Source organism: Leucopleurus acutus (assembly GCF_964270905.1).
Source record: "Leucopleurus acutus genome assembly, chromosome: 10".
NCBI lineage: Eukaryota > Metazoa > Chordata > Mammalia > Artiodactyla > Delphinidae > Leucopleurus > Leucopleurus acutus.
Genome location: NC_139153.1, coordinates 30,345,619 through 30,371,776, shown reverse-complemented (window position 1 = coordinate 30,371,776; position 26,158 = coordinate 30,345,619). Strand labels below are relative to the sequence as shown.

Here is a 26,158-nt window from a genome sequence, read left to right as displayed (position 1 = left end):
GTTTATTAGTTTCCTGAAGCTAATTTTGCCATCTTAAGCTCTTTCAGATCTGCCTCTCTGCACCGAAGGCAGGAGGAGAATAAAACCGAGGAAAAGGTGGACATTTCTTACTCTATTATCTCACCTACCATGAAGGAAACTCTGTAAATCTTCTCTCAGCCTTAACAAACCTTTGGTTTGCAGGAAGCACAGGAGATTTGATCTATCCTCAGTCGTGCCTTTCAGAGGACCCCAAATGTCAATTTTTTAAGTTAGCCAACATGCAAGCTAAATATTTTAACTATCATTTTATTTCCATCCAGGCCAAGGGACAACTTAGAAAAGGTTCTATTCTAAGTACATAGCCAAGGAAGTGTGGAAGGGCCACGGGTGCCGTTGTTTTGAAGGCAGCCTGTCAGTCATTGTGATTGAAACATAACCCCGATTGCTGCCACAAGCATAATAAGATGCTTTGCAAAAGGCTGTCGAATTGTAGGATGTAATAAAGTCTGCTTAGCTTCATTTTCAGTGCCGCAGGGTCCTAAAGCACGAGCCCCATTTCCTTATGCCTTGGGACTTGTTTGAGTTCCTTTGGTGCCTGGAAATGACAGAACATAAACCAGACATTTAGTTAGAACAAATAGCATTTTTTTTGAACCATGGCAATAAACAAAATGTAAATCTGCTTACTGCCGATCTCTTAGATTGCCATTAACATGTTACACAAAGCCATATAGATGTGGGCCGGTGGCGTGACATAGGTGGATTCCAGCCCTGCAGATGCCCGTACTCCCTGGATCTCCACCTGTTCTGTGGCTTCTGCCCACAGCCTAGGCCCCAGAGGTCAACCGCATGGTCTCTTAATCTGCTTTAAGGACGCAAGTCTTATATACAAAATGAAGCCAATTCAGACCTTGAATTAGATAAGAATAGATTCTCAAATATAGACATTATCAGAAGTACCTGGCAAGCTTGTAAGAAAAACACAGATTTCTCCAGCCTGTCCTCCACATTCTGAATTAGCCGGTGTGGAGAGAAGGCCAAGAATCTGTGCTTGTTAACAAGCGTCCCTACGATCATAGTCTGAGGCACCCGCCGCTGGATCGGGGGAATTCTTGAGCTAGTATGTAGCATGCAGAATCCGCTTTGCTTCGAGGCCAAGTTACCTGAAGGGTTTAGGCCAGGCCTAAAACAAAGGACTTCTACTTATAAAACAGGAAAGTGGGGGAAGCCCTTTAATCTTATTTGCGGGGAAAAAAAAAAAAAAAAAGATAATTCCTAGCTCATAGAAATGTATTTCATAGCTCTGATACCCTCTCTTTACCCCAAAGGAGAAGCTGTCGGATACTTGGCTTCTGGGCCTTACTCACTGGGGTTAGTAACGTGGGTGTGGTCAGGAGCTGGATTAGCCGGGGCTGACTTGCTTGGGGGACATTCCAAGGGCAGACCATTCCAGGAAAGGGAAAATTAAATAGGAGGGGGCGAAAGAGCAGAATTTTACGGGCTAGATTTCATACAATTTGGGGGAGGTTGAAAGAAAAGGCTCTTAGGAGACATTAGGGGCAGCTACCATGGGTGTGATATATGAAGAGATTTTGAGAACCACTGTGGAGAAGCACAAACGGACTTTCCTTCAGGGTTTTCCAGAGACTTCAGTGAAGATTTACATGGCTTTTCACTTACTGTTCGCTATTTATGGCTTTGAGTGCAACACTGTGGACACAGACCTGGGAGGCCAAGGTGCAAAGACCCAGCTTCCTGCTCGTTCCCGTGTGTAGTTCAGGGATATGCTCAATACCTCAATACGGGCCCATTCAACCCCACTGGGTGAGGACACACGGGCACACACTTCAGCCTCTGGTTCATGCAGTGAGTTTTCAGTGAGTCTAGCGCTATACTTTTTCTGTAAGTTCATAAGAAGGCCAGAGAGCAAAGGGCAGGCAGGGCATCCCTTTGGAATTACATCTGCTCCCTTCCAGGATCCAGAACACAGAAACCAACTCACTTCTGCTTCAGCCTTCACACTTCGGTTCAGGATCCCCTCCCCGCCTCCCCAGGCCCACTGATGTCTGTAAGTGTGGCGTGGAAAGTAGGGGGTGGGTACCAGTCAATCTGCATCCCCCCAACCCCCTGCAGAAGGGGGCCTGTCTCATTCCTGTGTGATGCTGGGATCTTTCCCTGCTGTTCCCGGCACCACCCATCTTGCTTTGCACACGTGCGTCATCTCCCGCTCATTCATCATTGCCCGTGTCCTTGAACGATTATTGAGTCTGAGTCAGAGGCACCTGTGCAGGCCTGAAAATGGATGTGCCCTTTCTTTTCCTCCGCCTCACCTGTCGAGGGCAGATTTATGTCCTAGGAGAAGTTTCCCTCGGTTTTATTTTTGGTCTTTTAAACACCGCGGCCCTGTGTTATTTCCTTCACCCGCCCTTCCCGACACCAGCCCTGTCATTTCTGAATCTCCCTGGATGCCTGTGCGTCCATTCCTGAGCAGGCCTTCTGTCAGTCTGCTTCTGATGCTTCTGCAAAGCATGCCTCACACGGCCTTGGCATTCAAGCTGTCCGCCTGGCTACTTAAGGCTCTGTCTTCAGCAGTTCCTTCTCTCCAACTAGCCTGGAAGCTTTTCATTGCCAGAGCACAGCGAGTGAACATGTTGGACTCTGAGACTTGGGGCGGAAGCCCAGCCTTGTCATTTACTGGCTGCGTGTGTGTGTGTGGGTGACGTAAGATGTGCAAGGTTGGGGCTGCAGGAAGGACTGAGTGGGTGAACACACGTAAAGCGCTCAGAGCCGTGCCTACCGCATCAGAAGGACCCACCAGTGTGAGCCTCTGCTGCTGTCCTCATCACTGCTTACTCTCTGTGTTGCACGGCAAGGCAGAGGCCACCAGGCAGCAGAGGCCCACGAGCGTCAAAGCAAGTGAAAGTCAGGGCTCAGCTACAAGGCCGGAGATTCGGCCTCATTATCCAGGAGGGCACATCTGGGCAGCGGACTCACCTTGCCATCTTCTGGTTGGACTACATGTACTACGTGCCCTTCATGTCCCCACTTCCCTCTGATCTCACCTTTAGGCAGTGGTGTTTTCAATGCCATGTGGGCGTATCAACAAATGTATTTACTGAAGCATGAATAAGGCTCTAAGGAGGGTGCCAAGAGTTGAATAATGAGATCCTCGAGGTGCTTCCAGCCCATTTGGGGAAACCCATCACACAGGGTGAGGCAAGGCAGTAGATAATCGGGTGCCAGGTGAGCAGTCCAGAAAATGTGGGCTTTTGGGGTTCTGAGAACAGAAGCCCAGAATGTCTGAGGTTTGACTGATCCCCCTGAACACGTGCTTTTCAAGTATTTCTGTGTTCCTGAGGAACACAGTGAAGATGAGCTGGGACTGTCCCCTCCCCCTGCAAGGCCACGCTGGAGGAGGAACAGGTGGCATCACAAAGCTCAGAGCAGGGGTGGCTTTACAGAGCAGGAAATGGAGACAGAAGGGAGGCCCCGTGGCTCTGCAGGGTAGAAGAGATTTTTGGAGAGGGGAGCTTTGAATTAGGAAGGAAAATAAAACAGTCCCATGGAGAAGATGTAAGTAAGTTTTGTTTTGTTTTGTTTTTTAACATCTTCATTGGAGTATAATTGCTTTACTGGTGTGTTAGTTATTGCAGCTCTATTTACAATAGCCAGGACATGGAAGCAACCTAAGCGTCCATCATCGGATGAATGGATAAAGATGTGGCACATATATACAATGGGATATTACTCAGCCATAAAAAGAAACGAAATTGAGTTATTTGTAGTGAGGTGGATGGACCTAGAGTCTGTCATACAGAGTGAAGTAAGTCAGAAAGAGAAAAACAAATACCGTATGCTAACGCATATACATGTAAGTAAGTTTTGAGTAAGATCTGCTGTGTGGGCTGTAATCCTTTTGCCCGTCTCTCCCTGAAACCTTCAGGAAAGTCTTTGGAGTCGAGTTTGTTGTCCTGCCTGAGTAAGTACAGGGTAAAAGGAGGGGGCCAGGGGATCCCAGCCGGGGTCTGAACTGAACCACGTCAACGTTTCCTTAAACATGCGGGCATCATCAGGCTTCCATCAGGCAGAGTCCTCTGTTTCCAACAGTTCCAACCACCCTCTGCATATATTCAAGGGAACCTCTTCTTACTGTGTCAATGAAGGAGACTCTTCCCTATTAACCCTGTCCCTCCTCCATCCTAGAGGCCCAGGGGAGGAGGACCCTTCTGTCTTGAAGCTAAGAAACAGATCACTGTCTCTCTTTCTAAAGATGAACCTGGGTGGGAGCTGACCCCAGGTAATCTACCTTGGTAGAGTGTCAGAGGAACTTTGGGGACCATAAAAACACAATCTGCCTTCCTGTTTCTTTAAAGTAGTGTCTCTCACCTACTTTGTGGTTTAGACCCCCTGGGGAGGTCTAAACAATACCAAGCCTTCACCCCAGCCCTAGAGATTCTGATCTAACCATCTGGAGCGTGGCCTGGGCTGGCAGGGAATTATTAAATGTGAAGGTGAAGCCTCCAAGCTTGTCTCTCTCTTCATTCAATTCCAGAGTGTGCTCCCAGGAAAATGCTCCAAAGGCCCAAAGCAATTCAGTTGCTGGAGACAGGTTTCAGGAGCCTTCAGTGGCAAATATTCAACTTCTACTAAGGCTGTCTGTCCTCTGCCCTCTTAGCAGAGCCACACGCACGGGACAAGTATTGTCCATCAAAGGTAGTGCCTCTTGCCCGCAAGGATGAATAAATTAACTTGTTTTGCCTGCATCCCAAAGCTGACACAGAAATGGTTTTAAAACAGAGTAACTACACTCGCCCACAAAACAAAGCTGTGAGACCCTAACATAAAATTCCTCTGTAATAGCTCTCTCTTTTTTTAAAAAAAAAGTAATTCTTGGTTTGTAGCAGGCTCCAGATACAGGCAGACAGCCGTGGAAAGTCATTTTGCTCACAGCAAAAGCAAGGTGAGCCATTTTCTAAGGGCAGGCACCCCTGACCCCTGCTTTTCAGTTTTTTCTTAATAAACTGGCCTCAGAAATTGGACCACAAAAGCTGCTGATGGCCATCTCTTACAGTACGTGGGTAAAAAAAGAAGCTGGGGGAGAAGAAATGGGAAGGATCAGAGAGCCACTCTGACTATGAACCGAGGCGATGCAATTATCCACCCATTTACAGCCAGGAAGGGGTTACCCTTCCCCAAGGGCAGTGGCCAGAAACCCAGTGATGTGAGGATGGATTCAAGAGAGCAGGGCAACTTCCCAGCACTTTTTCTCACTCAAAACTGTTCCTCTGAGGCTGGTTACACCTGCAGATCAATAACACAACTTCCTACTATGAGAGGGTGTTACTTAACTTCCCTTTAAACAGGGTCTGTTTCCCAGTCCTCCGCATTTGTCACCTTGAGCGGGGCACAGAAAACAGTTCCGGGCGCCATGTGGCCAGCCCCCCTCAGGAGGGGAGATGCGGACCTCTGCTCTGAGGCGGGGTCGGGGCTCAGCCCGGGGCTGTCCTTTATGGAGTGGCCACAGACTCAGCATTGTCACTCTTCTCTTTGAAGGGATAAATCAAACACAAAGAATATTACTCAGCCATAAAAAGAAACGAAATTGAGCTATCTGTAGTGAGGTGGATGGACCTAGAGTCTGTCATACAGAGTGAAGTCAGAAAGAGAAAGACAAATACCGTATGCTAACACATATATATGGAATCTAAGAAAAAAAGATGTCATGAAGAACCTAGGGGTAAGACAGGAATAAAGATGCAGACCTACTAGAGAATGGGCTTGAGGACACGGGGAGGGGGAAGGGTAAGCTGGGACGAAGTGAGAGAGTGGCATGGACATATATACACTACCAAACGTAAAATAGACAGCTAGTGGGAAGCAGCCGCATAGCACAGGGAGATCAGCTTGGAGCTTTGTGTCCACCTAGAGGGGTGGGATAGGGAGGGTGGGAGGGAGACGAAAGAGGGAGGGGATATGGGAACGTATGTATATGTGTAGCTGATTCACTTTGTTATACAGCAGAAACTCACACACCATGATGCCGGCGCTTGTGGCTGTGAGTGACTTACGCAGCCCGGCATCCCCTCGTGTCCTGGGAAATGCAGCTACACGAGCTTTGAGGCTAGGTGTCGGGAGGGAGACGAAGCAGAGCAAACCCACCCCTAGGCAGCTCGTGCTGCTCGTGGGCATGTTCTCGTGTCCCACTGGAAGGCGGTGAGGCTTCTGTCTTCCCTGTTTGGTCCATGGACATTCACGTCCCTGTATCTGTGCCTCGCAAAGACTCTCCCTAAAAGGCTTCCTCGTTCTGACGGAGTTGATGAAGAACAGCCTTTATTTGTCTCTAAATCTTTAGCTGATATTACTTTTCCCCAAGACTCAGTGGAAATGAAAAAGGATTACTTCATATTTCCTTCCGTCTTCCACAAACGAAACTAATTTTGAGAAAAAGTCCCTGCAATGTGAAACACTTTCCCTTCCTTCAAATCCTCCAAGGGGCAAAGGAAAAGCTAAGAGGCCTGCGTGCTTTGTCATTTACTTTGTCTGGCAGCTTCTTCTTATCGTGCTTTTGAGGGTGACCTTCCTCCAGCATATTCCTTCGCTCTAGTTGTGCTCTCCTGTTATAATGGAATTTTCGAGCCAAGCGTGGAACAGGCTACCTTTGATAATTAGTGGTTCTGAGAGTTTGCTGAGTGTGTTATTTAATTAATGGCACGTGTGTCTGGAGTGTCTACAACTCTGTAGTTGAATAAAAGGTATATTTGCTGAGAGATTATAGACGAATACTCAAGGATCGTGATGGTGAGAATTTGTCGGGGTTCAGCACGTTTAACAGCCTAATGGGGTCATTATGTTTTTTCCTTTCCACCATTTAAAAGGCACTGAAGTTGATAGAACTGTGTTCCGTTTGCCTTGTATGTCAGCTGAGATTACAATCCAAAAAATCCTTAGGCTAATGGATAAAAGTCTGTTACCTGAAGCAGAGCCTCTCATCAAAAACAGAGATGACATCTTTAATGTTGTATTTTAATGCTATGAAACTGATGGTCAAATAAGTTATGGTTTACTTCAGTTACTCACAAATAGGCTAACGTGAATTACGTTTAAGTTCTATGTGGCACCAAAAGATCAAGGGTAGAAAACTGGCAGGAAAACACAGTTGAAGGCTTCTGGGAATAGTGCCTATTTCACACTACCCTGCTTCTCCCGAGTTTCTAGTGCTGAGCATGAAATGCAGATTGTGAAAAGACAAAGATGAACGTATCCCGTAGAGAGGTGTCAGCTGCCCATACAGGGAAATCTCTATGGCTCCATCTCTACATGTGTCCAGATAGACTGTCAATGCAAAGGGTCTAGTTTTAAGCCTGTACCGTCACCGTGTGTGCCTGAGCAAGTTGTATCTGCTCTCTAGACCACAGTTTCTTCCTTTGTAAAACCAGAGGTTGAAGTAATGGCTCTTTAAACTCCCTTCCAGCCCAAAGATGCTCAGAGTCTCGGATTTTTCTCCATAGGGAGATGGAAACTTTCTCTTCCGCTGATAGGAGAGATAGCTGATTGCTCACCTTGGGGCTTTAAGGGTTATTTTGTCCAGGAAGAGACCCCTGGGGAAATGCAGAGCCCTGTAAGTGTGCCCTGCAAGGGGGCTAGGAGGCTCACCTATTCTCCAGAGCTCAGGTGGATGGTCCAGGGGAGAAGGCCTCAAGCCAGGGCCCCCCCCCCCCGCCCCACTCTGTCCCTCCCACTGGAGACCTCCCCACCCCTGGCAGACAGTGGAAGCAGAGGCACTGGCTCAAAGGGCTCAACTGGAGTGAGGAGAGAGGCCCTGAAGGCTGTGCTCAGAAGCTTCTCTTTTCTGGGTGGGAGGGAAAGCCATCCGTCCAGAGTATCGATTGGCCAGCTCCTGTGCTAGGTGTGTGCAGCCTTACTTATGGAAAACTCATTTAATCTTCACTTCAGTCCCATGGCGTAGATATCAGAACCCCAGTTTAACAGCTGGGAAAAAGTCACACAGTAAGTGCAGGATTGGAACCAGATCTCCTTAACTCCAGAGCTCAACCCCTTTTCACAGGTGCAATGTCCGGCATAGTAGCCACCACCCACACATGGTGAATGAGCACTGAAAAACGTGGCTAGTCTGAATGGAGATGGGCGGAAAGTATAAAATATCTACCGGCCTTCAAAGACTTACTCTAAACAAAGAATTTAAAATATCACATTATTTTTTTATATTTGTATAATTTTTATATTAGGAATTTTTCATATTATAAAGATATGATTAAATTTGGATATATTGGGTAAATATAACATTATTAACATTAATTTAATCTGTCCTTAACGTGGCTTCTGGAAAATGTAAAAGGACATGTGTAGCTCACATTCTGTTGCTATTGGACGGCACTGCTCTAAGACAGTGTCTGGGGAGAGCACACAGTGAAGCTGCTCTGGGGGTGGGGGACCCCTGGGCGTATCTAAAGGGTTGACTTAATATTTAAGAGCATGGGCTCTGGGCTCAAGTTAGGCCCGTGACCTGTTAGCTGTGCAACCTTGGGCAAGTTACTTTGCCCACCTGTGCCTCAGTTCCATCATCTACATATCAGGAAAATAGTAGCATCTACATCATAGAGTTGTTATGAGGCCTAAAGAGGACACAAGTGAAGCATTTAGTGTAGTACCTGGCCCAGAGAAAGGCCTAGATTCTAAAGAAATATTGTCACTCATTCATTCACTCGGTGTTTTTGAGCACCCCTGAGATGCCAGGCACTGTTCTAAGTTCCAAAGACAATGGCCCTGTCCTCGGACACTTACTTGCTAGTGGAAGGTACAGACAAACAAATAAGTCTATAATATGATGACAGGTGATCGTGAGCACTACGAAGAAAAGTAAGGCAAGTTTAAGGGACAGGAGGAAACGGGGCTCTATTTTAGGTTGGGAACTTGGGGAAGGCCCTTCTGAGAAGATGACATTTCAGTCAAATACAGAATGGAGGGAGGAAAGGAGAGAATTCCAGGCAGGAGGGACAAAAAATGCCAGGGCCCAGAGGCGGGAGCTTGTCTGATATAATCTAGTAACTGCCAGGGAGCAGGAAAGCTGGAGGCAAGAGTGTGGGGCAGAGTCAGGGGAGATGAGACTGGATCCTATCCGGAGTCCTTCTCTGTGGCCTACAAGGCCTCCTGTGATTAGGTCCTGGTTGGCTTTACAAAGTACAGGGGAGGGACATGATCTGATGTCCCATTTAAAAGGATCATAAACTTAACATGTTTCCTATTTTAATATGTTCATTCTTTTGTATGATCTCGGATGAGTTTGAGGGTATAGATGGGTATTTTAAGAGTCAGGTCAACAGTTGACATAAGATATTCTATATAAAGAAGCTATATTTTTAACTGCAGCATCATGAAACCTTACCCAGAATGAGGGAAGTTCTTAGGTTTTATTGGAAATAATTTTCTTTTAAACTTTTGCACTACTTTTCATTTCCATTGAGTGTCATTCTTTTGAAGGATTAAAGAAATAAAAATTAACCACAAACAAGATCGTCAAACTTAAAAAGAAAAAAAAGAGAAAAAAAAAAAACCTGCTCAGATAGACAACAGATCATTGAAAGGAGAGTATAAAGCAAACCCTTGATAGGGGCGTCACAGATAAATGCTGATTCGCTGCCTTGAGCATTTTCCAAATGGATAATTCTGGAATCTGCGGGAGTCACCAGAGAGATAAGAAGAGGGGGCAGAGTGCTAAGGGAAGCCCTGGTACAAAGCTTCCCTTTCCCATAGCTATCTATGACTCTGGCTTATTTCTAATTAAAAAATGATTCGTTCAATATCATGGGCTTTCACTTCTTCAAAACAATGCCACCCCATCAGCTTGCAGCTCAGAATGCCCACAATTCTTAACTTTTTTGAGCCTCGTTGGAACACGACATGGAGTTTTAGAGGAAAATTGCTAAGAACATCTAATTACATTCAAGGCCATTTTTTGCCTGTCTTAAAGGAATGAAAATGATGTGCCGGTTTTTACAGCCCTTCTTGACCTAAAGATATCTGCTGGTGGAAAGAGAATCCTCAGTTGGGCTCTTCTAATGCTTTAATTATTACGTGATCTATCATCTTACGCGAGGACTCGCACACTTCGAAAAATCTCTTAAATGTGCATTAAAATTGATTGGCTAACCCTAGACCGTGGGGCTGGCTCTTGGAGGGCATGTAATTGTCTGTGGGCATGGGGTGGTAGACACAACTGACACAAAGTCAACTACTTCATGGTGGGATAAGGTAGAGAAATCGATTTGGCCACAGGTAGGATTGGCACTGTACTGCCGACTTGCGCAGAATGCTGTTACACGCTTGCTTGTTCTTAAAATCAGTCGTGTTGCTTCAGATTCCTCAGCATCTCTGGGGCAGGGATGCGCTTCACCTACTGTGCCTCAGACAGCGTTGGGCTCCAAGTGGGACCTCAACAAAGAGTTGGTGGTTGAGTTCTAGAACCTCAAGGTTAAAGAGGTCCTCTAGGAGGCAAGCAATCTGGGCGCACGTTGTAGCCACGACTCTTGATGCCAACTAAGGAAACCCCATTTCAAATGAGCCTCCAGAGAAAAGTGCCTTTTCGACCTTTTAACTATGAAGGATGGGGTGGCTGTAGACAATTCTTCTCCTCCCTTTATCTTTTGTCTCCCTTTCCTCTGGGGGATTGTCCTGCATCAGACTTCTCCAAATATAAGCAGGATGAGTGCCAGTAGCCTCAAGTCTAGTCTGTATCACCCCTCCTAGGACTTCTCTCTCTTTGTCCATACACCAAACGGTAGAGAAGCTCTCTAACTGGCCAAGCTGGAGTCACATGCCTTCAACTGTGGTTTTGGAAGAGGTTGGCAGTTCCAAAGTCCCATGTCTGCTACACGCATCCTGTTTTCTGTTTGACTCTCTCAACTGTTTTCTAAATGTTTTGAAATCCAAGGGCTAATTACAGACTTTTGGTGAAAACCCCCTATCTCTAAAGGAAACCCTAACTGAAAGGTTTTGAATGGAGCCCTTGGGAGTCCTCACTGATTCCAGGAATGCAATATCTTATGCCTTGTGGTCCACGGCGGATTAGCTGTGATTCACTCCTCTTCATCAAATGCAGTTTTAGTTTTCAGGGAAATATTCAGCCCATAGCCGATGCTGCATAGGAAAACAGGACAGCACTGTCTCTTTGGCAGAGTGGTTGTGATGATTGGATAAAGTGACCTGTGCAAAGCCCCCAGCACAGAAATCACCAAATACTGGTACTTTTCCTGAAGTTAGTGAAGAAGCAAGAGTAAGCTCTATCTTGCACCTCAGCTTCATTGTACAACTCTTGTCTTTAGTTAGCTAGGATTTAAGCAGAGGAGGACATTTCTATACAGAGACCCACCAGTTTTAGTGTAAAGTTAAGTGTGGGCTGCAGAGTCAGACTGCCTGGGTTGCCCAGACTCTCCACGTATAACCTGAGAGTCCTTGGGAAAGTCCTATAGCGACCGTAGGCCTAGTTTCCACATGTGAACATTGGGACAATACTAGAGGGTTGTTGTGGGGGTTAACTGAAATAAAGGCTGCGAAGTGCTTAGTATAACTTGCCCATAATGAGATCTCCATAAGTGGTATCATTAAGAATCATTAATAATGAAGCATCCTCTGTGGTGGTTTCCCCTTCTCAGTTCCTGAAATAATGATCTTCTAGGCCAGCGTGGTCCCTTAAAGTCGGGGAGGATGGCCAAGACGAGGAGAATCGACTTTCTGATGTAACAGTGTAACTGACAGTGGGGGTCTTGCTGCTCGCCACTCAAAAGCCAATAAAGAGGCAAGGTTGGTGGAAAGGAAAGTTTGCTTTAATTTGGATGCCGGCAAATGGGAGTGGGGGGGAAGGGGGGATGGAGGTGGACTCCTGTCCAAAGGCCAGCTCCCCCCGCCCCACCCGCCATTACCAGTGGGCAAGAGCTTTTACAGGCTGAGGGGGAAGGGGCTGCATGCAGAAACAGCACAGTCAGCTCTGACAGTCATCTTGAAACTGGTCACGGGGTGGTCTGACCAGTGTCATCTTGACTGCTTTAGGTACAGTTAATCTTCAGTTCCAGCGTCGGTTTGTTCCCACTTCCGTGAGGCCAATTCTCAGAATTATGGCAGCTTCTAACATGGCTACAGTCTAGTCATCATGTAGTGACTTCTCCCACCTCCTGGGGGTTTCAGTATCTACAAGACAGCTCACAGGACATGGCTGTGAATATTATCTATAGCCCTTGAGGAGGAACTAAAGGTTCTTGGCTTTGTTTACTAACTGAACTATTACCGTTTTGTCCTGTTTGACTGTTTTCCTTTGTTTCTGCATTTTCTCACTTGTCTGATTAAACTTATTCTTCGGCTGAAGTTTTTTTCACAGACAGAAGGCAGGCTGAGGACACATGGGGGAAGGACCATAGGGTCCTGCTCCGTTTCAGTAGTGGAGTGTCTGTGAAGAATATATGCGGCAATTATTCTTTTCTGTTTAAACTTATCCTGGAATAATTGAATATCCAGCCAGCAATTAAACCATACATTAAGTCAATCTCTTCCTTCCTTTTCTTTTTTCCTTAACTTAAAATTTTTCATTTATCTGATTTATTTTTAGTCCTTGTTACGGTGAAATATAACATATACAGAAAAGTGTGTGCGTGCGTGTATAGAGCTCACAGAATTAATACAAAGCCAACGTGTCGGGCTTCCCTGGTGGCACAGTGGTTGAGAGTCCGCCTGCCGATGCAGGGGACACGGGTTCGTGCCCCGGTCCGGGGAGATCCCACATGCTGCAGAGCGGCTGGGCCCGTGAGCCGTGGCCGCTGAGCCTGCGCGTCCGGAGCCTGTGCTCCGCAACGGGAGAGGCCCCAACAGTGAGAGGCCCGCGTACCACAAAAAAAAAAAAAAAAAAAAAGCCAACGTGTCTTGCCACCCACCCATGACAAGGAACAGAACACTGCCAGCCCTTCCACCCTCTCGCTCCACACTCCCCTCCTCAATGGAAAGCTCCTCCTTGCCTCCTCCACAAAGGTAGCCACTGGGCTGATTCTATGATGATTGCTTCCTTGCTTTCCTTTATAGTTTTACCCTGTAAATGAATGTATCTCTAAACGCTATAATTTAGTTTTGCCTGTTTTTGAACTTTATGCGAATGCAGTCTCACAGTATGTATCCGTGTTTCTCTTGTTCTGCATTCTTTAGACACTTGATATTTTCAGTCTTTTACAATTTTGACTATTGTGGTGGGTATTATAGTGGTATTTCATTGTGTTTAACGTATACATTTCCCTGGTGACTAAGGATTACTGGCCATTTTGAGACCTATTTTTTATGAAGTGTGTGTTCAAATCCTTTTCTGTATTTTCTACTAGGCTGTTGACTTTCTCTAATTGGCTTATACATTTTTTTCTTTTTCTTTAAAAATATTATCTTCTGGATACTGGCCCTTCATTGGTTGTATATGTGGCAAATAGCTTCTCCCACTCTGTGTCTTGCATTTTTCTCTCTTACTCTCCCTTAACGGTGTCTTTGATAAAATTAATTTGAATGTAGTCCAGTTTATCAATCTTTTTAAATAATAATGCTTTCTGCCCTATTTAAAAAGTCTTGCCCTATAGCAAGACCATGACAATATTCTCCTATATTCCCTTCTAAATTTGCACTTCAGATGTTGAATTATAATCCACCTGGAACTGACTTTTGCATATGGTATGAGGTAGGGTATATAGTTTCATTAGTTTTCTACATGGATATCCAATTTTTCCAGAACCATTCGTTGAAAAGATTTTCCTTTCCCCATAGTTCTGTGATGTCATTTTTATCTTATATCAAGTGTTCATATGTGCCTGGATCTGTTTCTGGGCTTTCTAGTTTGTTCCATCACCCTATTTATCCTTGTACCAACACCATGCTCTCTTAACTTTTGTAGCCTTGTAATAAGTCAATATCCTTTAGAGTAAGCCCTCCTATACTTCTGTCTTTTAATCGTCTCTGGCTATATTTCCATCAGTGTTTTAGAACTAATTTTTCCAATTTTACAAAAAAAAAAAAAAAAAACCCACCACCACAAATTATGGCATTGAATTTATAGGTAAATGTGAGACGGCACTAAATTTATAGGTAAATCTGAGTAGCATTAAATTTATAGGTAAATCTGAGAAGACTTGAGTCTTTATAAAACTGAGTCACTCATGTCTCCATTTATTTAATTCTTCTTTAATGCCTCTTAATAACATTTTAGTTTTCTGTCTAGAAGCTCGCATATCTTTAATTATTCCTAGGCATTTGATTTCTGATATTAATACAAACTAACTTTACATTTTTTCATACCCTGTGTGGTTTTATGGACGGTTTGTGTGCCCCCCAAATTCACACGTTGAAGCTCTAACTCCCAATGTGATAGTAATTGGAGATACGGCCTTTAGGAGGTAGACAGGTTTAGATGAGATCATGAGGGTAGAGGCCCCACAATGGGACTAGTGTCCTTATAAGAAGAGTGAGATTAAAGCTCACTCTCTCTTCTCCACAGGAGGACACAGTGAGAAGGTAGCCAGCTACAGGCCGGGAAGAGGGCTCTCGCCAGAACCCAACCATGTTGGCGCCCTTATCTTAGACTTCTAGCCTCCAGATGTAAGAAATAATTATCTGTTATTTAAGCTACCCAGTCTATTGTATTTTGTTATGATAGCCTGAGCTAAGACAATGGCCGAGAAATTCAAAACTTGCATATGTTGATCTTATATTCAGAGGCCTTGCTAAGCTTTCTGATTAATTTTAATTGTCTCTCAGTAGATTCTTTTGAGTTTTCTGCATGCATCATATTGTATGCCAATAATGACAGTTTTATTCCTTCCTTTCTAATCCTCCTATCCTTTTATTTATTGTTCTTGCCTTACTGTACTACCTGGGACCTTGGGTACACTGTGAAATAGCAGGGCTAATAGTGCATATTCTTATCTCATAGCAGTCTCAGATGAATAGTGTTCAACATTTCATCCTTAAGTACAGATTCCTTCCTAGCTGTTTTTCTAGAACTTTTACGTTTATGAAGTTGGATGTTGAATTTGATCAACTTTTTTTCGGCATCTCCTGAGATGATCCTATCATTTATCCTTTATTAGTCTGGTGAAAGGCATAAGATTAGTCTAATGTGTTATTCTTTTCATAGATCGTGCACACACATTGCAATTAATCTGTCTGTCTACCTATAGGGTATCCTTTTAAGACGGTGGCATCTGTGTTTCCATGTGCAATTAGTCTGTCTTTTTCCTTTCTGTTATGTTCCTGTCAGGTACATGTGTAAGGCAGCTCATAGAACAAATTGAGAAGTGGGAGAGGTTTTTCTTTTTCCTTTTCTCTGGCAGAATTTCTTCCACCAGTCATAAGATTCTTATTGAGAATCTTATTCAGATTCTTGTTTCTTTCTTAATTGTATGGTAGAATTCACCAGTAAAGCTATCTGGGCCTGACATTTTCTGTGTGAGAAGGGTTTTAATTTAGGTTTGAGTTCTTTAATAGTTATCAAATTATTCATATTTTTCACCTAGTGTCAGTTTGGGTGAACTTCATTTTTTTCTAGAAACATAATTTTAATCCCAATTTTCAAACTTATTGGTCTAAGATTATTCATTATATGCTCTTCTCCTTTTTAATGACTGCAATATCCACAAAGATGTTTAGCATATTACCTTTTAGCTTTAATTTTTTTCTAATAAATGCATATGAGTCATAATTAAAAGTAAATCACCCTCTGAACACACCTTTAGTTGCATCCACAAGTTTTAGCCTTCTTCATTCAGTTCAAAATTGTTTCCAGTTTCTACTTGATTTCTCCTTCTTTAGAATCCCTTTTGTATGAGTCTGCTGGTGGTGAATCCTCTCAGCTTCCGTCAGGAAATATGTTGGTTTCATCTTCATTCTATAAGGATATATGAGCTGGGTATGGAATCTAGGTTGGCAGCTGTTTTTTTCAGCTCTTTAGAGATGTCATTCCATGGTCCTTTGATTTTCCTGTTGTTGTCTTTGGTCTAATTATTACTCCACTGAAAGTAAGTTTTTTTTTTTTTCTTTTTACTATTAAATCTAACAAATTACTCTTTGGATCTGATTTTCTGCAGCTTTACATGATGTGCCTAGGTGCGTATTCTATACCCCCCACTCTGTGGTTTGGTGTGGTCTCGAATAGTTGGATTGATGACTTTTGCCAGTTTTGAAAAAATTCGCAGCCATTGTCTCTTTAAGTGTATCTTCCACTAGAACCCTATTTTGGAACTGTACGTAAGTGTCTATTAGACTTTCTCAGAATGTTCTGTATCTTCTGACCTCCCATACTTTTCCCCACTCTCCTTTCATCTCTTCATGGTTCATTCTGACTATTTTCATATGGCTCATCTTTAAGTTCACTAATGCTTTTTTTGCCTGTAAAAAGTATGCTGCTAACTTCATTCATTGGGCTACTGTATTTTTCAGTTATAGAATTTTCTATTTGGTTCTTTTTCACATCATCTCTGTACTTTTAATAGATTCCAGCTTTCTGCTGAATTTTTTTTCAACCTGGTCCTTTCTATCCCAAAAGAAAGTAAACACAGTTATTTTAATGGCTGTGTCTGGGGGATTCTAACCTTGTTTATACTGACTTGTCTCCTCATATTACTGTGCAGAGTGTGTGTCTGCGTGTGTATGTATACACACTCGTATTGGGCATTCTATTTGAAAAAAAATTATTTACAGAAATAATTTAAGCTCTTGAATGGATTTATTTTCTTCCAGAGGTTATTTTTTTCTTTGCTTCTTCCAGGAACCCCATGGGACTAGCAATTTAGAATCACCTTACTTCAATTTCTGGGACTGAGACTTTCTCAACTGCCCAGATGTTTTGAAATTGGGCTGCAGTTGATACCAGGGCTGATTTACATCTGGCTCACTCTTTTTCCAAGGGTATCACTTTCCCAGATCTTCACATTCCCATCCAGGTATGGGAGATTTAGAGAGGGCCCTGCCATTGGCACCCCAGCTTTTATTGCTTTAGCTCCATCTGCCTCTCTAAGACTCATCGATGCCTTCAGGGGACAGGCAACCCTTCATCCTGGGCTCCTCTCTCTGCATTTCTGTCCTTTCTTGGATCTTGACCCTGTACTCTTGTGATACCTTTTACCTTTAACAGATGTTTTCTTATACTCTTGTGTAATTTTTCTAGTTGAACACAGTGGGCAGGTTGATTCAAATTATTTGGTCTGTTAGAAGCAGAAGCCACACTTCTTTTCTGGTGGTCTCAAAACAGCCTGCCCTACAGGTTTTGTTCTTTAATTACTGTTTGAACTAATTTCTCATAACTCAAACCTCTCCATCGTTTATTATCTTTAAAATAGAAATCAGAGGGAACATAACGCATCTCCACGTTGGCATAGCTGATGGGCCCTCGCAGTCTCCGTGGCCCACCATTCATTATAAATTGGAGGTAGTAGAAGATATTACAGTGTCCTCTGGATCCTCAGAGAAGTATTAAATCCAGAAGGAGCACAATTTAGAGCTGCTTTTGATAGTGTGTCCTGAACTGACTGGTTGCATGCCCACATGATAACCTGATTGATGCCCCTGGAGTGTCAGAATAATGGAGCACTTACTATATAAGAGGTGGCTGAGGGACAGGTTAGGCATAGGCTGGAGTGAACTGCATGGCTACTGCACAGCTAGTAGTAAATGATGAGTCAAAGATTATTCAGGTGAATTTTCAGAGCCTTTCTTCATATTAACTGCCCACGACCTCTAGGAGGGTCTTTTCCCCCCACCTTCCTTTCTGGCAGAGACAAAGACAAAATGAGAAGAGTGGAGAGAAGCAAGTAGAAAAAGAAGAGTCTTGGCAGTGGGTAGACGCTTCTAGAAGGTTTTTGCCATATGAGAGTATGCGGGTTGATATGTGATAAATTATCCATTTCTGGAGACGAGATGAGGATGAAGATGATGGTGATGATAGGCTTTATCATCATTTTGCAAGATGCAAGGAAAGCTTGAAACTTTTTAAAAAATTAATTAGTATTTTTTGGCTGCATCGGGTCTTAGTTGCGGCATGCAGGATCTTTCATTGCAGTGCACGGGCTTCTCTCTAGTTGTGGCGCACGGGCTCCAGAGTGTGTGGGCTCTGTAGCTGCGGCTCGCGGGCTTAGTGGCCCTGAGGCATGTGGGATCTTAGCTCCCTGACCAGGGATCGAACCGGTGTCCCCTGCATTGCAAGACGGATTCTTAACCACTGGACCACCAGGGAAGTCCCAAGCTTGAAACTTTTAAAATTTACTTTGGGGATTTGGACTACACTTTTCCGAAAAGGAGACTCCGTGCTGATGGATCATGTATTTCCAAGGTTCAGAAGAGTTAAGATTGCCTACAGGACACTAGTCATTTCTCCCACCAGTCCAATGAAATCTCAACAGAACAGTTCTGTAGATTTCTTTTAACCATTACTGGCCTGGGAAATCTTTCGCCTGAACTATTAGGGACCTTTTAGAGAAAGCTGGATCTTGGTAAAGCATTTTAAAAATAATGAAACAGAACTAAAAACCCATTTTGGAGCCATGGGGTGGACTTATCTAAAAGAATGTTTATAAAGGGAGGTTTTTAAAGTATAACTAAATGGTTCTTCTTTTGGGCTATGATAAAATAACTCATTTAATGGGACATTAGATCTGGTTATTTCTCAAGTCTCTATGATTCTATGGTTTATCATTCCCACTTTAGGCCATAGGGGCTTGATTTATATTTAGCTAATCCAAATAACTGAGTTTTTAATTCCTTGCTACTGAAATTTGGTTCTGTAAACGTAGTCTACACAGAAGGAGGGAAGAGGCAGCATAATCCAGTAGAAACATGGGCAGGAGAGGACGAAAAAGCAAACGAAAATATCTTTGTTTGAGATGATGGATCCTTTATCTAAAGAGCTTAAGAACACACTAAAGTGTCAGTATCCTTAAACAAGGGCAAGGGATCGTCTCTTACACTTCCGTGCTAAAAGAAAATCTTTTCTTGTATCAATCTGGGGACGGGCTGAAGGAGTGCTGGCCAACACTTTCCTTGGTATGGAAGACACCCCGCCATGGGGATTACCTGGTGGGTTTAGGACTGAATTGGCCAAGGAGCTGAAGTTAACTCTTCCTCCTCCCTGAGGAAACATGAATACTATGATCTGCTCCTTGGGTCTTTCTCATTGGAGGCCGCTGAGCTGAGAGGAGACCCTCTCGGAGAAGGCTGAGATTTTTTTCTAAGCTGTTGGGGTAGATTTCAAAAGGTACAATTCAGTGACCAGAACATGCGCTAAGTAAGTAGACCTGTCCTCTCTCGTCCACTTTGACTATCCAGGATTATGGTATGTGTGGTCCTGTGGCTGAAATTATGGTGATTTTTTCAAAAACTCTAGTGTCAAAATTTTGCCTTGACCGTACATCTGTAGCTACTAATAATGCTGTTTTGGGCTGACTCAGTTGCTTTGAAAGTGCACGGCTGTGTTATAAGTAAACGAGAGGCAACCAATTATGTATAAAGTAATGGCAAGCACAGAGGAGAGTTTGATGAATTACAAACGAACTCTGCTGACACAGCAGGGTGTGGAGACCTGCTCTGCTCTGACTTTCTATCAGAGTTAGGGGTGATGCTTGCATATTTTACAAACAACACACCCCACCCAATTACACCATGGGGTGGGAGTGGGGACAGGAAGTGATAATAAACAAGGGTGTGCAGCGGCAGCAAACCCAAGTACTGAGTACCTAGAGAAAAATACTATGTTCCAGGAAGGATGCAAGGTTAGATAAGAAACGCACATTCACCGTCATCTAATATGATTTATAACATACACTAAAAGAGCCATCACAAAACCCCTACCCAGGAACTCAGCCCAGTAGGGGGAGGCAATACCCCTACCCAGGAACTCAGCCCAGTGCGGGGAGGCAATACCCCTACCCAGGAACTCAGCCCAACGGGGGAGGCAATGCATAAATTCACCTAAGCAGAAGGCAAATGCTGAATTCCTGGAACCAACAAAAGGATGGCTTCAGGAGGCAGAGGAAACGGTTTCTAGTTTGGGAATGTTTATCTCTGTGGTCCTCTGGCAGTCTTGTCCATGCTGAGGATTAATCTGGGTTTATGCATAAAGAAGCTATAGAACAAGGTCGATTACTTACTGAGGGGTTGCCAGGTACTCCCCTACCAAGCATTCAGCAGAGAGCAGCTCTTTGCCTATTACAGTCCCGTTTCCTAGATAGGGCATCTCTGGGCATGAGGCTGGACATCCTTCTCGGCACTACTACGCTGGTTGTTAAGGTAGACGAATGGCAAACAGATCCAATCGGCCCCAGAGCCTGAGCGTGCCTGTGGGGTGTGGTGCAGGACTTCCTGCCTGGAGTCCTTCATCTAGGTACCAGACAGCGGCCTCGCATCCCCAGGGAAGCTCGCTCTGGCCTCCCGCGTGCTTTTTCCCTGTGCCGGGGGAGAGACACGGGGAGAACTAGCTTAGGGGCTGGAGCAGGTCTGGAGTCAGCTTGGTCAGGTTTTGCATTCTGACCTCTACTGCTGTTTTCCAAAGATGGGTATCGTTGGCCTGTTTAAGATCATTTTAGCTGATCTACACTGAATCTCTCTGTAGGCAATTCTCTTTTAATCCTTTTGAATAGGGCAAATGGAGAGCCTTGGTTTGGTGCCAACCTCTCTGAGGATGACCAGCAACCTCAGTGCTGATAGCAACAGGCAAGCAACTATGCAGAGCTGGAATTCATCCGCACTGTTTTTCTTTCATGTTTTTTTTTTTTTTTTAATGCTTAACTTCTAATAATAAGTAATACTTGTTTCTCATTGAGGCTAAGATATAAAGTTTAAGATAACCTGAAATTTTAAAGGTGAATCTCACAAAGATGAGAAAAATGGGAATAAATGAAATTTGTGCAACACACCGCCCACGCTCAAGGCCATGTGACGTAGGCACGCGGTCGACTGGTGGAGAAAAGAGGGCAGGAGTCAGCAGGTCTGGTAGTCAGCGGGTGCGAGCTCAGCCCACTGCAGCCTGGCTGTCTGCTGCTGGGGAGGCAGGTGCTGGAGGGTGATGAACAGGATGGCGAGGAAGCCCAGCAGGGGAGGCACGTCCTCGCCGAAGGGCCGGCGAGGCCAGTAGAGCGGGTGAAGAGGCTGAAGAGACGATTTGGAAGGTACAGGGGGGCTGGGATAGGGTGGCGGTGCTGGCTGGACACACGCGCTCTTCCAAGCAAAAGGTGGGTGGTGAGAGACGAAGGGAAGGGCTTTCGGGGTGGAACTAGGTTCGGGTCTGAGCTCTACCACTTACTCGCCGTTGACCTTAGAGTAACACTTAAATCACTGAGTGAGTCTCAGTTTTGCCATCACCTGCAACATGGGAAAATAACAGAACCCAGGTCTTGTAAATTCTCGGTAATGTGGGCGATAGTCATCGACTCCGGGGCTGAGCCCCGTTGTATCTGCCTGTGTGTGTGCTGTGAAGCGTGCAGCTGTGCACAGTGAACGACATCAGAGCCTTTGAACTGGCTCTGCCCGACACTGACTGGACTTGCTGCTGAGGGTATACTCAGGAGAGCTTGGAGAGGCCAAGTTTATCTGAATTTCAGGTAAATACTGAATACCGTTTTATTCGGTACCTAAGTACCTAAGTCTAGGTACGTCCATGTCTTGCATGACAGCCCTATTTGTTAACCAACTTCAGAAAGTTCCACGAACCCCTTAACATTGTGTAAACACTCGGTGGATAGGTGCACTTTGAAAAGGGAGGAGAGTGGTATCAAAGATCCAGGTGGACCAACTCCATGATCAGGTTTCCTAGATGAATGTTTCCTTTCCCCTTTGTCTCTAAAGAGAACTATATACAGTCCCTGTCTCACACTACAGGTGGTGAGGATGCTCTTGGTGAAATCTTAGGGCCCATGTTTAAGTCCCTCACCGCCACGTTACTAGCTGTGTGCTCGCTGGCCGCATTACCCCTCCTGTTCTCATTCGCCACGTCTGACTGCTGGGAGAACTGAAGGTGATTTGTTTCGTCTGTAGCAAAAGACCCTTAAAGAGAGAGGTTAATGTTAGTTCATTGAGAAACGCACAGGCTCTCTGGCAACAGTCTGTGTGACAAGTTAAGGTGGATATCTTTCTGGCAAGACTTATGAGGCAAGTGGATTCACCTGGCAGACAGGGGAGTTAGGCCTCAAGGCAAGACAGAAGCAAAAACTGACAAAGCAGAGCGTACAGGAAACTTGGGTAAGAAGTTTACATTCTCTAAACAGTCTATAAAACACTTGTAAGATAGAACCCTACAATTCAGCAGGCCTCAGGAACAGCCTGGAGCCTTCCTGCCTCTCCTGCCTCTCCCTGAAAGTGCCCATTACATAAGAAACCCAAAAAGAAAAAAATTCAGCCTAGAAAGTTGAGTCTGAAGAATGGTGACCCCGTTTGAACAGGACATCCCAAAATGACACACCGGCTCTCAGAAGAGGAATAGAACAGGGTTTGCATTCATGCCCATAGGCCTATGTTCTTAGGTAAACTAGCTAGATCCTAAGGGGACGTAGAGGAGAGAAGGGAAGAGATGAGAAGGTGAACAGCGGTGGAAAAGGTTAAAAATAAAATATCAAAGACAGCTTCTGCTACCACCACGCTATATCCCTTCAGGCAACTGGGTGCAGAGCTGACAAGCCAGTGACATGGGAGGATAAAATAAGCTTTCTAGAATGCAAGGGCCTGAGCACACAGCATATGTGAACAGTAATGGAGGGGGAGGTAGTTGACACGGGGTCTTTAAAGAGGTGGGGAGAGAAAGACCAAGAAATGCACATGTATTTTAAACTCACCAAAATAGACTTACATTTCCAAATGAAAACGTAATACTACAACCAACGTGTTTTCTAGCTACAAGTCATAACTACCAAGTGGTTGATACAATCTGACATAATTCAGCTGCTACCAGTATTTGTTCACTAATTGCATTTTTCATTTGTATCTGATCTACTTCAGCTGCTTATAACATAAACACATTCACACAAGACCAGATGAAGCAGACGATTTTAGAAAAGAAAAGCGATTTAGAGAGGAGGCTCTTTATCTGGGGTCCATAATTCCTAAGGAGGTTTATTAACAGGGGTGCCAGATAAAATACAGGACCCAGATAAATTTGAATTTCAGAAAACGAATACTTTTTTTTACGCAAGGTAGGCCCCAAGATTTCACGGGCACGCTGTTTATTAAGGCATTTCAGAAGATGCACGAGTCCCTTGACGTTGTGTAAAAATGTGGAAAGGAGGTTGGCTGTAGCTTTCCGTCAGAGTCTTAAATCTGTGATCTCCTGATAGTAAAACATCATTAACGGGAAGAGAGAATTCTCTTTGCCTGGCCTGAGCTTCCCGGCAGCCAAAGCCAAGGGGCCAGTTTACCGAATAGCGGCCCAAGCGCAGGGAGAGCCTGCCTGGGTGCGGCGGAGCTGTTTCGGGGCTCCCCGCAGCCTGACGGGAGTCTGAGAGTTGAGCCTGAGGGCAGTGGGACTCCCTGGAAGGGTTTTGATGTTTTAAAGGATCGGGTTTGCCTTCCTTACAAACTACCTCCAGCTGCTCTGTGGAGACTGGCTTGCAGAGGGGCAGGAATGGAGAGGACAGAGGGGACAAGGGCCTGGGGTGGGCTGGAAGGGAGGGAACAGAACGGAGCGGTATGTAGAAGGTGATGGGGAGTCAGGAAGAGAGACCCAGAGGTTGGACCAAGTGCCTCAAGGGTCAGGGTCCTCTCCACTCGGGCTTTAATGTTTTGTGCAACCACCACTGTAGAAAGTGGGTGCGACTGCTTTTCTGCATCCTCATTATTTCTTTTCGGTACGCGGGCCTCTCACTGTTGTGGCCTCTCCCGTTGGGGAGCGCAGGCTCAGTGGCCATGGCCCACGGGCCCAGCCGCTCCGCGGCACGTGGGATCCTCCCGGACCGGGGCACGAACCCGCGTCCCCTGCATCGGCAGGAGGACTCTCAACCCCTGCGCCACCAGGGAAGCCCAATCCTCATTATTTCTTGAGTGAGGCTCTTGCGGGCGGTGGGGTTCTGAGCGATGATAAAGTAAACGTACAGTCTTTACCTGCGTCACTGAAAGTAGCCCCGCAGCGCCGCGGCTTCGGCTGCCATCTCCTCCTCCGATCTCCACAAGGCTGGGGAGTCCTCCTTCTCTTTGTCATGTTTCTGGAGCTTTGGAGAAGAAAACTAGGCTCATTAATAGGCCCTTGGGATCTCCGTGAACAGGTCTTGGGGGAGCGGCCGAACAGCATTCGCAAATCAGAGGCCAGGGGCACGCGTGTCTTTCTTTTCATTGTATTAGTTGCCGGAATTTGAAAATGGGGAGGTTTTGTGTACAAATCCACATCTCCAGCTTTTGTAATACAATAACTAGATTAGGCTGCTACATGGGGTCCCTTCACCGCCTTGTAATTATCCGCTGAGGTTGGGAGTGGGCGTCACCGACGGGGGACGCTCTGCATTTACCAAAACCCTCGCCACTCTCAAACACTGCGCTTGCCCAGCATCATCCATTCGTTTTACTTCCCCAGACGCTGAAGGCGTTACGTTTGCCACCTACCCACAGTCGTTCCCCAAGCTGGCCTGGGGTTTACGTCCTCTTCTCTTTGGCCTAGCCTCTGTTATATGAGCTCTGAGCAGTTTCGCTCAGCGAGCCAAAGCAGCCCGGGCTAATTTATGAGAATAATGAATAGAAGGGCCACGAGTACTGAGTAAGAAGTAAAAGAGTACATGCATTAAAAGAGGCTTCAGGCAGGCAAATGGTAAGAAACAAAGAAAAGCTAAACAAAAAATTAAATGAGGAAGCATCAAAAAATAACACTTGGTCTTAGACAAAGGAACCCTTTAAAAATCCTCTTCAGACACCCATATTTATTTTAAAAACATTTGTATATGTCTCCGATTTACATACTGAGTGAATCAAATTTCAGTTCTATCAGAGAGAGAGAGAGAGGGTGTTGTCAGAACTCTCTTCTTTAGAAGAGGTCAGTTTTTCACCTTAGTCTCCTATTGCAATTTAGTTTTATTAACTGAATTTGTTATTCCTGTGCGTGGCTCTGCACACTGTAAAATGCTGAGGGTATAAATTCTTACAGGAGGCACAATGTACTATTTCGTGTTAAGTCGTTTGGGGAGATTGAGGCAAACTAATAGCACCAATGATAACTAGTGTTCACGATGTAAAGGGAGGTTTCTTCTCCACGTATTATTTCCTTGTGCATCATTTCGTTTAATCCTTACTATAGTCCACACACAAGGCAGGCACTGCTTCACTCCTCGCCAAGGAAGAAATTGAGTTCCGAGGAAGTTCATTCACCTATCGGAGATCACCCAGCAAGGAGCAGTAGTGCCAGGGGTGTCCCCGGCAAATTTTGCCTTTTAGTCTATCCTGGAGGAAGTGCAGTGCCACCAAAGAGTGAACAGCTCCGCAGATCCTGCTGCAGCTCACCGGGTACCGCCACCCAAAAGCCAGATCCTTTGACAAAGGAGCCTGCTGACTCAGGGAAAAAAGCCTCACGACTAAAATAGTGGAGTTTGCTGTTTCAGGCCCAACTCATTCTCACTCTAACCCAGAGACACCCCCGCCCCCCACCCTGGCAGCCTGCAGCCGATGGAGAAATGTCCCCATTATTTCAGGGCAAACTTTGATACAGAAGGCAAAACAGTGAGGGAACAAAGATAGCCTGGCCCTCCAGCTGAGCACTATTTCTACTCGGCGGAAGTCTGAGCCTAAGTGAGTTTCATTAGCATAGAACCAGGACACAAACACGCCACGGATCTTCCGCTCAGAATCTGGCTGCCGGCACGCTGGTTTTACGTTTCGCCACCTAGATTTAATTCTCCTTAGTGGAAGAAAACCACATTAAAAAGTCATTTCCCTCCTTGCAGAAGCAGATACGACGCAATGGCTACAGGCGAGGCAAACGGGATTGCGATTTTTCTACTCAGGAACTGATTTTCATTTTGACACTAGCTTCAGGTCTGTTATAAATCCATCTTGTAACAATTCAATAGGATGACAAGGAACGATGCGAAGCCCAGGCAATACGGCCTTCCCACTTCTGGTGTTGAAATCCAGCATTAAGTGCTCTCATCACACAGATCGTACCGGCTGAACGCAAATAATTTAGGGC

The 26,158-nt window shown here is 45.0% G+C and overlaps 1 protein-coding gene across 11 annotated transcripts in view; it reads right to left on the bottom strand.

The window, feature by feature from the left end:
* Nucleotides 1-272: 272 nt before the first annotated feature.
* Nucleotides 273-26,158, bottom strand: part of FHIT (fragile histidine triad diadenosine triphosphatase) — a 1,449,512-nt gene continuing 1,423,626 nt past the window's right edge. For 10 of the 11 annotated variants that reach the window (XM_082848977.1, XM_082848987.1, XM_082848982.1 and 7 more), the window contains 2 exons: nucleotides 24,091-24,197; nucleotides 273-577 (listed from right to left, as the gene is read on the bottom strand). In XM_082848977.1, coding sequence (XP_082705103.1) covers nucleotides 24,096-24,197 — 102 coding nt within the window. In that variant the 3' untranslated portion in view covers nucleotides 273-577; nucleotides 24,091-24,095. Of the gene's footprint in view, nucleotides 578-24,081; nucleotides 24,198-26,158 lie in introns of all 11 variants that reach the window. The other variant, XM_082848980.1, reaches the window with a different exon arrangement.